At 44.1% G+C, this 12,148-nt stretch overlaps 1 protein-coding gene across 1 annotated transcript; it reads right to left on the reverse strand.

Annotated features, from left to right (window-relative positions):
* Nucleotides 1–3,403: 3,403 nt before the first annotated feature.
* Nucleotides 3,404–11,768, reverse strand: apoea (apolipoprotein Ea; the record flags this gene model as incomplete). The annotated part of the gene is made up of 4 exons (XM_079259165.1): nucleotides 3,404–3,710; nucleotides 4,518–4,805; nucleotides 7,378–7,528; nucleotides 11,726–11,768. The coding sequence occupies 4 exons, from the start codon at nucleotides 11,766–11,768 to the stop codon at nucleotides 3,404–3,406; spliced, it is 789 nt and encodes a 262-aa protein (XP_079115291.1).
* Nucleotides 11,769–12,148: the final 380 nt, after the last annotated feature.

Raw genomic sequence — 12,148 nt, forward strand, 5'->3', positions numbered from 1 at the left:
CTTTCCCTGCTCAAGCCGCACGCCAAGCTGCACGCCGCGCCGCACGCCGTGCCCCCGGCGGCGCCATGCCCGTGCTGCCGCAGGACCTTTAAAACCAAAACGCAGCTCATTCTTCACCTCACAAGTCATTTAAAGGACAGTTTGCAGACGCAGACCGGATCAGGGGGACGGTCCGGCCACGAAGACGCCTTCAGGCGCCGCGTTCGTCCAAGCGGAGCGGGTGGAAAACCACACGGCTGCTCCGCATGCGGGAAAACTTCCAGCATGACGCCGCATCCCGGCCGGTCCGAGCAGGAGCTTCAGGACACAGCGTTGTCCTGCAAACGACCACAACAAGCTGCCGCTTGCTCCGAGAGCGCAGATGCCGTGGTGACAACTTGGCACCGCTCGCCGTGCAGACAGCATGACGACCGGGCGGCGGGGGACGACCGGGCGGCGGGGGACGACCAGCGCCGCTCGCAGCGCTGCAGAGACGCGGCTGAAGAGACGGCGTGTCAGGCGTCTCTGCAGGAAGCAGCATCTGAAAGCAACATGGAGGACGAAGCAGGTCTGGCAGCAGCGGGGCAAACGGAGGAAACATCAGCACCTCCTCCGCCGTTGTCGCCAAGCTCCAGTCCCTCTGTGATGGACGTTGACGTACCGGCACCGTGTCCAGGCTCTGGCAGGACATGCCGGCCGTCCAGGCGTCTCCAGGTGGCGACCTGCAGACTGGGCGGTGGCTTCCTGTGCGGTCGCTGCGGAAGGTCGTTCTCCCGGTGGAACCAGCTGTGGCTCCATCAGCGTCTCCACCGGCGCGGCGGTGAAGCGTTCCGCTGCCGCTGCTGCCGGCTGGAGTTCCACTTCCTGGGTTCGTACGTCCGTCACCTGCAGGAGCACGCCGACGAGACGCCGCACGCATGTCCAGCGTGTCCGGACAGCTTCGCCAGCCAGGACGAGCTGAGCCGCCACATGTCCGCCTGCCGGCGGCGGGACGGGTTGGCGTGCGGCGTGTGTGCAAAACGTTTCTCCTCCTTTACAAACCTGGAGAAACACACGCTGCTGCATAAAGGCGCAAAACCCCACGTGTGCCTGGCGTGCAACCTCCCGTTCTCCCGCTACGCCGCCGTAACCGAGCACGCCAAGACGCACCGCCGGCACCTCGGCGTGCCGCAGCCGGCGCCGCTTCTGGAGCCGCTCCTCTTCCCATATCCCTGCAGGAAATGCAGCGCCAGCTTCTCCAGCGCCGACCTGCTGCAGGTGCATCAGGTGTGCCACCGCGGCGCCGGGACCGAGCCGGAGAGTCCCACAGAGACCGCCGCTTCCTGCGTTCCCGTTACGCCGCCGCGGGACGTCCCGTCTCAGCCGGCACGCCGTCTTCCTGCTAGCCAGAAAAAACACCTGTTCAGGTATCCGCACCCGGACCTCTTGTATGTGGTTCCCGCCGCCCCGGAGACGCCAGTCCTGGTTTCAGACGAAGAGGAGGAAGACCAGGACGCAGCTTCGCGGACGCCAGCGGCAGGTCTGGACTGCTCAGCTGATCCTGATCAGACCGCCGCCGGCTCGGACCCGCTGGACGGACTCGTTCAATCTCTGATCCCCGAAGCGGTGTGGGACGCCAACGACGGCGAGGATGTTGCTGCCGATCCCGTGCACGGCTGTGTGATGTGCACAGCGACCTTCACCGACGTCGCGAGGCTGCAGGAGCATTACGTCTTCCACGCCAGGAGGACGCCATCAGGACACCATGAAGACGCCATCAGGACACCATGAGGACGCCATGAGGACGCCATCAGGACACCAGGACGACGCCATCAGGACACCAGGACGACGCCATCAGGACACCAGGACGACGCCATCAGGACGCCATCAGGACACCAGGACGACGCCATCAGGACACCAGGACGACGCCATCAGGACGCCATCAGGACACCAGGACGACGCCAGGAGGACGTGACCAAAGATTTCCTGAACGTTTTTAGAAGCTGCAGATGATTTTCCTGGAAGGAAGAAACAAAACAAACTTTTAGTTGATAGAAAAACGTGAGACTGGAATCAGAAATGTTGTTTTATTGTTGTTTAAGAAAAACGGATTCTGCTGCTGAAACCCGACGTTTGTGTTCAGTCCGGCTGCTAATCAACGTTTTAGGTTTTATACGATTATTATAAAATTAGCATTTAAATCAATAGTAACTTGTGAAGATTTTTTTTGTTTTACTGTTTTTTTTTCTTTCATGTTTGTGAATTTGAACTTTTTGTTTTGTTTATATAGAATTTTTTTCAAGACAAAAAAAATCCACAAAAGTTGGTATCCAAAAATGTGAATTTTGTTTTGTCTTTTCACTTGATTTTTTTAGTCATTTTCTTGTGTGTAGTTTCACTATTTAGTTCAAATATTTAATTTTTCATTAATTTGGATTTGATTTAGTTATATGTAAATTAAAATGATTTAAAAAATGGATAATAAAAGAATAAATAAATAAAACTAAATTGTGATAATTATCCAAAAGTGTAACAAAATAATTTGTTCAATATTTTAAAACTTTTTTCGGCTTTTTATGATCATACTTTTTGTTTTTGGTTTTAATATTTTTAATTTGACAATTTCATTGTTCATTTTTTTTTGTCATACATCAGTATAAAAATATGACTGGAGTAAAATATTTTTCAATAGTAATGAAGCAAAAAGAAATTATATATATATATACACGTATAAATATATATATACATATATATATATATATACATATATGTATATATATATATATAATGTTTTTTTGTTTTTGTTTTTCCTCCTGATTTTTCCTTTTTTTCATGTAAAATTCGCTGTTAAAGTCATAAATATATTATTTTTCTCTTTTTACGCTTTTGTATAATTTCTTACAATTGTCAAAAAAATTTTCAAATAATTTTAATGCAATTTTTTTCAGGATGTTTCCACTTATGGACATAATTAATTTCTTTTGTTTTACTGGATTTTTTAAATATCTGACATAAAAACCCTTCAGAGTGTCTCTGGTGTTTGGTAAATGGGACCACCGATAAAAACTTCTTACTCAGTCTGGGCTGTTTTAGTATTTTTATGGGTTTTTAGGGAAATGTTTCTGCTTCCTTTGCTGCTCTTTGTAAAAAAATAGATGAATATATATTTTTATTCAACAGTATTTTCATACATTATGCTGTTATTCATGTTCCTGCTCAGTCATTATGTTGTAGATGGGGTCATGTGATCCCAGACTGATGACGGAAATGTTGCTAGAATGAAGCTGGATGTGAATAAATGTCAGTAAAACAAACAGTTTGATTTGTATTGATGATTCTGGACAGGTTTGATCTGGAACTGATTTATTGATGGATTCTGACAAACATGAACTAGTTTAGACCAGAAGAAGGAGGATGAAGCAACAGTCCAGACTCATTTCTGGGTTCACAGGTTGTCTCTGATCATGGAGACGTAAAGCTGGAACCAGTCGCGAAGCTCCACCATCTTCTCCTCCAGAGCGGACCTCAGGTCCTCAGTGGTGTCCTCGAGGCGCTCCTTGATGTCCTCAGCCGCCGTCTGGACCCTGGTCTTCATGTTCTCCACCTGCGACTGCATCAGATCGTTCAGGGTGGAGATCTTGGCCTGAGCATTGTCTCGCACCTGAGCGAAGTACGGGTCCAGCTTCGTCCTCACGTCCTCCACGTTGTTCATGGTACGGGACTGGAGCGCCTCAACGTAGTCGGCAACGTGTCTGAGAGGAAAAGCAGAGAGGATCGGATCTACAGTCCACGACTTTAGGCTCGTGTTCAGGTTTAAAGTTACTCGTGTTGCTTTTTCATCTGAAATAAAGAAGAAAAGCAGTTTTTCCATGACATGAAAAACTTTGTCTGCAGCTTCAACTTCCCAACATTTACTGCATGAAAGACTGAAAAACAAATATTTCCACATCTTTGGTGAGTAAGAAGCATTTCCGACCAGCTTTTTACCCGGAGCAACAGAAAATATCCTGTTAGGGTTCTACAACCAGGTGGTTTAAAGACGTCCTAAACATCAAACCCAGTTTCGATTCCAGATGCAGCGACTTCCACAGTCGACGCCTGGGTCCCGTCTAGTTATTTGACACGCTGTTGGTGGTTCCCAAATGACGCACACAGGTCACAGACCTTGTGGATTTGTTGATTGGAAACTGTTCCATAAACTACCTGATGATCGGATACGATGTAACTTCACCAGTATAATATGTCCGTGTAAAATGTGCATCAACCAGAGCGGTCAACATAAATGAAGCTTTCCCTCCTCTCCAGCAAAACCCGAGTGACTGGCCGACTGCCCTTCTAACTCCTCAACCCCACAACAACCCACGTGAACCCAATCCATATCACCATGACAACCATGCAACACCAACCATCCACCCAGTGATAATTCCCCACAAAAACTACATTTATGGCTCCAACACATATGTTCAGAGTGAAAAGTGGTGTAACTGCAAGGAGCAGAGAAAGGATAAAGAGCCTTACTGAACAGACTTCCCCATCGGCTGCGTCTTCGTCGCACTCACCTCTTGATCTCCTGGGTGTCTTTGTGGAGGCGTTTCCTCAGCTTGCGGGCGTAGGTGGAGACTCGGACCCTGACGTCATCGGCGTTCTGCTCCATCATGGTCTGCAGCTCCTGGGCGTAGGCCTCCGCCTGCTCGCGGGCTTCGCTCATGTGACCGCGCAGCTTGTCGCTCAGCAGCCGCAGGTCTTTCCCCAGACGCTCCGCGGTCTCCTGGGTGTAGGGCGCCAGCTTGGTCTGCAGGTCGTCCCTGTACATGGTCAGCTCCGACATGCTGTCCTGGATCAGGGTGCTGGTCGGGGGGGGGGGGGCAACATGGAGAGGTTCAGCTGGTTTTCAGAAGCATCTTTTATTGTTTGTCTTCATGAACTCATGCAGGTCAAAGGAGACGCTGCAGGTCTCAAAGTTTAGCCAGCAGCTCTCAACATGTCTCACCTCGCTGAGAGCTGCTGAGTCCTAATGCCCAGCTGAGAGGTTGCATAAGCCGAGCGGCCTCACCGACTCCAGCTGAAGCGCTTCCTCATCTTGTTTAGCAAATTCAGCAAAACCAGAACATGCAATCTCGTTTGTTTGGAATTTAATTCCTGAATCCTAAAAAGGTTCATTTTGCATCTAAATCATCTCACTGAGACCATGCTGTCTTTTACACCCAGTTTTAACTGGTTTAAAAACCTTCCAGCAACAATTCATTCATTTCCAAACCGCTGAAGGGTCTCTGGGAGCCAGGGCCTAGCCCAGCGATCATTGGGCGAGAGGCGGGTACGCCTGGTCAGGTCGCCACACGGAACAACAAACAACCACGGGACAGTCTAGAGTAACCAACTAAGCTAACATGCATGTGTTTGGATGGTGGGAGGAAAGCTCGTTCGTTTTAGAACTCGTTCATCTGCAACACAGTAATAAAATATATTTTTAATGGAACTAATTTCATCCTTTACAACAAATTTGATGGAAAAAAAACAAACACTTCAATTGAGAAGATTCAGACTGGAATGAGGTGAAATAAAGATAATTGAACTTGACAGGATAAAGTCCTGCATGGATGACCAGTATCACTAAACCAGTTATTAACATCTGGATGTACATCTCTATAAGAGATTTCCAACACTGCAAAAAGTTAGCTTTAAAAAAAAAAAAAACGAGGAAAAAGAAAGAAAAACTAAGTTTGTGTTGCTTAAAATAAGACAGTCTTCCATCTGAAGGAGAAAATTCGGCTTGTCAAGACCGTTCAAGACATGCGAAAATTTCTAACCTCACTGAACCCACAAATGCCTTAAAATGAGTGCATTCCAACAAATAAGTTAATTCATTCATTCATTTTCTGAACCACTTATTCCAATTCAGGGTGGTGGGGAAGCTGGAGCCTATCCCAGCTGGCTTTGGGCGACAGGCAGGGTACACCCTGGACAGCTCGCCAGTCCATCGCAGGGCCAAATAAGTTCATTTTTATTATAAAAATGTTTGAAATAAGAAAGAATTACTTTGGAAAAGCTATTTAAGATTTATACTTTTAGTTTAGAACTTCTAGTTTAAAACACAAATATCTATAATTGGTATTACAATCTTAGTAACAAGCTTAAAATTAGCTCACATAAAAACATAGAAAAGAAATATCTTTGCATAAACAAAGAGCATATAAAAGCTTGATTGAAGTTATTTAATCTTATTTAAATTTCAGGTTTCGCAGTGCTAGCTAGCGCTGCGTAAGGCTATATTAGCATGAAGCTAAGAAGCAGCGCTGGCTCTATGCTAGCACCAAATCATTTTAAGTTAATGTAGGGAAAACATGTCATGTTTATTTTTCAGTGAATGTATTCAGGGATGACATCACCTCAATTAATCTATATTTTCAGATTAAAGCTGAAAATGAACTATAAAGATGTTCAAAAATTATCTTAGCGCAGACTAAGCTAATGCTACATGATCAAGGAGGCTAGCAAGGATGCTAGCTGGTATTAAAAAAAAGCAACAACATGAAAAAAAAAAAAAACAAGAAATGTACTAAACAATTATGTATGAATTAATAGAAACGGAGACATTTCTGACGTTTTAGTAAATAATAAAAACATCTATCAGCAGATATAATAGTTAGCCACACAAGTTAATGTGAGAAAAGATCGGACAATAAGAACAAACAAACAAGATTCTTCTGAATTTCCTATAAATCTAATGTAATCCATCATTACTGATTTCATTAAGTGTAAATGCTTTGTTCAACTATTATGCATGATTGTAAAAAACAAAAACAAACAAACAAAAAAACTTAGAATAGAAAATGGTAAATTCAGAAAAATCATCTCTCTTGTTCTTTCTTAGTTTGGGAAATCTGTTAGTTTTGTCTGTAAAGCGTCTTGAGATGGCATTGCCGGGATTTGAGGCTATATAAATGAAATAAAATTGAACTGAAATGAATGTCACTACTCTGGCAGTTTATTTCACTTTACGGCCTGGATCTTATCTATTTAAATGTTTTTTTTTTTCCTTTGTTACGTTTTCCAGAGGACGTAGAACCTGAAGATAGAGTTCAGTTTGAAGGGGACATACTGCCATGTCAAGGAAGGTTTTACGCTAAAATACTGCAGAAAACGTCAAAGTCTTGCAGTCAGGGTTCAGCAGTGGCTCAAGTAACTTCAGTTACTGGCAGAATATTGATAAGAGACTCATTTTAGTTTTATTTAAATAAAAAATATCTGATTAATGTTGAAAAATCTGCAGCAGATGACAAACTGAGTGATTAAAAGAAAAGAAATGTGACAACCGTCCCCATTAGAATCCATTTCAGACGTATTCCTCAGGACGTCCAGCTGCAGGTTCTGCAGGGATGAAGAAGTAGTACTGCACTAAGTAATCAGGAGTAAACTCACTCCAGCTCTCTGCTGATCTGGGAGCTCTTGATGTCCTTCACCATCTCATCGGCCCTGGTGTTCAGGTCTGTGATGTAATCCTTAAACTTGTCCACCGTCACCTCCCATGTCTCCTTCAAGTCTTCCAGAGGAACGCTTCGAGCTCGGCAGCCTGCTTCACACAGAGGACTTCATCAGAAACTTTACAACGTGTAGAAACCAGGCGGAGGAAGTTTACAGTCCAGAAGTCTACTTTACACTTTACTGGGATTAGCTTACTCTTTACTGGGACTACTTTACACTTTACTGGGACTAGCTTACTCTTTACTGGGACTACTTTACACTTTACTGGGACTAGCTTACTCTTTACTGGGACTACTTTACACTTTACTGGGACTACTTTACACTTTACTGGGATTAGTTTACTCTTTACTGGGACTACTTTACACTTTACTGGGACTAGCTTACTCTTTACTGGGACTACTTTACACTTTACTGGGACTACTTTACACTTTACTGGGATTAGTTTACTCTTTACTGGGACTACTTTACACTTTACTGGGACTAGCTTACTCTTTACTGGGACTACTTTACACTTTACTGGGACTACTTTACACTTTACTGGGATTAGTTTACTCTTTACTGGGACTACTTTACACTTTACTGGGACTAGCTTACTCTTTACTGGGACTACTTTACTCTTTACTGGGACTACTTTACACTTTACTGGGATTAGTTTACTCTTTACTGGGACTACTTTACTCTTTACTGGGACTACTTTACTCTTTACTGGGATTAGTTTACTGTTTACTGGGACTACTTTACTCTTTACTGGGACTACTTTACACTTTACTGGGATTAGTTTACTCTTTACTGGGACTAGCTTACTCTTTACTGGGACTACTTTACACTTTACTGGGATTAGTTTACTCTTTACTGGGATTAGTTTACTCTTTACTGGGACTACTTTACTGGGACTACTTTACACTTTCCTGGGATTAGCTTACTCTTTACTGGGACTACTTTACTCTTTACTGGGACTACTTTACACTTTACTGGGACTAGCTTACTCTTTACTGGGACTACTTTACTCTTTACTGGGACTACTTTACACTTTACTGGGATTAGTATACTCTTTACTGGGACTACTTTACTCTTTACTGGGACTACTTTACACTTTACTGGGATTAGTTTACTCTTTACTGGGACTAGCTTACTCTTTACTGGGACTAGCTTACTCTTTACTGGGACTAGCTTATTCTTTACTGGGACTACTTTACTCTTTACTGGGACTACTTTACACTTTACTGGGATTAGTTTACTCTTTACTGGGACTAGCTTACTCTTTACTGGGACTACTTTACTCTTTACTGGGACTACTTTACTCTTTACTGGGACTACTTTACTCTTTACTGGGATTAGTTTACTCTTTACTGGGACTAGCTTACTCTTTACTGGGACTAGCTTACTCTTTCCTGGGACTAGCTTACTCTTTACTGGGACTAGCTTACTCTTTACTGGGACTACTTTACTCTTTACTGGGATTAGTTTACTCTTTACTGGGATTAGTTTACTCTTTACTGGGACTAGCTTACTCTTTACTGGGACTAGCTTACTCTTTACTGGGACTAGCTTACTCTTTACTGGGACTACTTTACTCTTTACTGGGACTACTTTACTCTTTACTGGGATTAGTTTACTCTTTACTGGGACTAGCTTACTCTTTACTGGGACTAGCTTACTCTTTCCTGGGACTAGCTTACTCTTTACTGGGACTAGCTTACTCTTTACTGGGACTACTTTACTCTTTACTGGGATTAGTTTACTCTTTACTGGGACTAGCTTACTCTTTACTGGGACTAGCTTACTCTTTACTGGGACTAGCTTACTCTTTACTGGGACTAGCTTACTCTTTCCTGGGACTACTTTACTCTTTCCTGGGACTAGCTTACTCTTTCCTGGGACTAGCTTACTCTTTCCTGGGACTAGCTTATTCTTTCCTGGGACTACGTTACACTTTCCTGGGACTAGCTTACTCTTTACTGGGACTACTTTACTCTTTCCTGGGACTAGCTTACTCTTTCCTGGGACTAGCTTACTCTTTACTTGGACTACTTTACTCTTTCCTGGGACTAGCTTACTCTTTCCTGGGACTACGTTACACTTTCCTGGGACTAGCTTACTCTTTCCTGGGACTAGCTTACTCTTTCCTGGGACTACGTTACACTTTACTGGGACTAGCTTACTCTTTACTTGGACTACTTTACTCTTTCCTGGGACTAGCTTACTCTTTCCTGGGACTACGTTACACTTTCCTGGGACTAGCTTACTCTTTCCTGGGACTAGCTTACTCTTTCCTGGGACTAGCTTACTCTTTCCTGGGACTAGCTTACTCTTTCCTGGGACTATCTTATTCTTTTCTGGGACTACGTTACACTTTACTGGGACTAGCTTACTCTTTCCTGGGACTAGCTTACTCTTTCCTGGGACTACGTTACACTTTACTGGGACTAGCTTATTCTTTCCTGGGACTACTTTACTCTTTACTGGGACTACTTTACTCTTTACTGGGACTAGCTTACTCTTTCCTGGGACTAGCTTACTCTTTCCTGGGACTAGCTTACTCTTTCCTGGGACTACGTTACACTTTACTGGGACTAGCTTACTCTTTCCTGGGACTACGTTACACTTTACTGGGACTAGCTTACTCTTTACTGGGACTAGCTTACTCTTTCCTGGGACTACTTTACACTTTACTGGGACTAGCTTACTCTTTCCTGGGACTAGCTTACTCTTTCCTGGGACTACGTTACACTTTACTGGGACTAGCTTACTCTTTCCTGGGACTAGCTTACTCTTTCCTGGGACTAGCTTACTCTTTCCTGGGACTAGCTTACTCTTCCCTGGGACTACTTTGCACTTTACTGGGACTAGCTTACTCTTTCCTGGGACTAGCTTACTCTTTCCTGGGACTACGTTACACTTTACTGGGACTAGCTTACTCTTTCCTGGGACTACGTTACACTTTACTGGGACTAGCTTACTCTTTCCTGGGACTAGCTTACTCTTTCATGGGACTAGCTTACTCTTTCATGGGACTAGCTTACACTTTACTGGGACTAGCTTACTCTTTCCTGGGACTAGTTTATTCTTTTCTGGGACTACGTTACACTTTACTGGGACTAGCTTACTCTTTCCTGGGACTAGCTTACTCTTTACTGGGACTACTTTACACTTTACTGGGACTAGCTTACTCTTTCCTGGGACTAGCTTACTCTTTCCTGGGACTAGCTTACTCTTTCCTGGGACTAGCTTACACTTTACTGGGACTAGCTTACTCTTTCCTGGGACTAGCTTACTCTTTCCTGGGACTAGCTTACTCTTTCCTGGGACTAGCTTACTCTTTACTGGGACTACTTTACACTTTACTGGGACTAGCTTACTCTTTCCTGGGACTAGCTTACTCTTTCCTGGGACTAGCTTACTCTTTCCTGGGACTACGTTACACTTTACTGGGACTACGTTACACTTTACTGGGACTACGTTACACTTTACTGGGACTAGCTTACTCTTTCCTGGGACTAGCTTACTCTTTCCTGGGACTACTTTACACTTTACTGGGACTACTTTACACTTTACTGGGACTAGCTTACTCTTTCCTGGGACTAGCTTACTCTTTCCTGGGACTAGCTTACTCTTTCCTGGGACTAGCTTACTCTATCCTGGGACTACGTTACACTTTACTGGGACTAGCTTACTCTTTCCTGGGACTACGTTACACTTTACTGGGACTAGCTTACTCTTTCCTGGGACTAGCTTACTCTTTACTGGGACTACTTTACTCTTTACTGGGACTAGCTTACTCTTTACTGGGACAAGCTTATTCTTTACTAGGACTACTTTACTCTTTCCTACTTTACTCGTTCCTAGTACTCCTTTACTAGTACTACTTTGCCTATTCCTAGTACTACTTTACTCCTGAGGATTTCTTTGCGTTTCTACACTAGTAAACAGTAGAAAAGGACATTTTGCCAAAGTGACCGTTTTCCAGGTGACTTTCCTGCGTCACAGTCACGCGTGTTGATTCTGACATGTCTCTTATGTCTTATTTAAACATTATTTCCAGCTGTTGCTGGTGAGAAGATGAAATCTTATTTACACGACGTCTTCTCAGACAAACGATCAAAAGGTTCGTGTGATTGTGTCATGAAAACCAGTCAGAAGTTTGACATATTTAAAATTCTGAGATTAAATCTGAAAGTGGATCGGTGTAAATGATCAGCCGCTGGGAGTTTAGTTTCCCAGCTAATGGAGTCTGTCTCCACTCTGAGAAAACATGTTTGCACAGGTGGGCAGAAACAGGACTCACCTGAGAAGACTGCGAGTGCGAGGATTACTGCCAACACCTTCATGATGGTCACCAGTAAGGACACCTGGGAATTCATGTGATGGATCAGATCAAAATCATCTCGTAAACATTGCAAACAGTTTGATCTCAGGAACTTTCTCTGCTCCAGTTTCTTTTTCAGATCAGAGATTAAAGTGAAGTTCGGATGGTTCCTTACCTGATGTGTGTGATCTGATCCGTGACGGCTGTGACAGGCTGAAGCCGTCTCTCAGTATTTATACTGTTTAGATGGCATTGATCCGATCCAATAAATGTCTGGAGGACTGCTGACCTGCGTCCGAAGTTCATTAACGGAGTCGCTGTCATCTTTATTGCTGTGTGTTGTTTTGGCTCCACGTCACACACTGAACACACACGCAGACATGCCAGGAATCTGCAAACACT

Source organism: Telmatherina bonti (genome assembly GCF_933228915.1).
Source record: "Telmatherina bonti genome assembly, chromosome: 19".
Classification (NCBI taxonomy): domain Eukaryota; kingdom Metazoa; phylum Chordata; class Actinopteri; order Atheriniformes; family Telmatherinidae; genus Telmatherina; species Telmatherina bonti.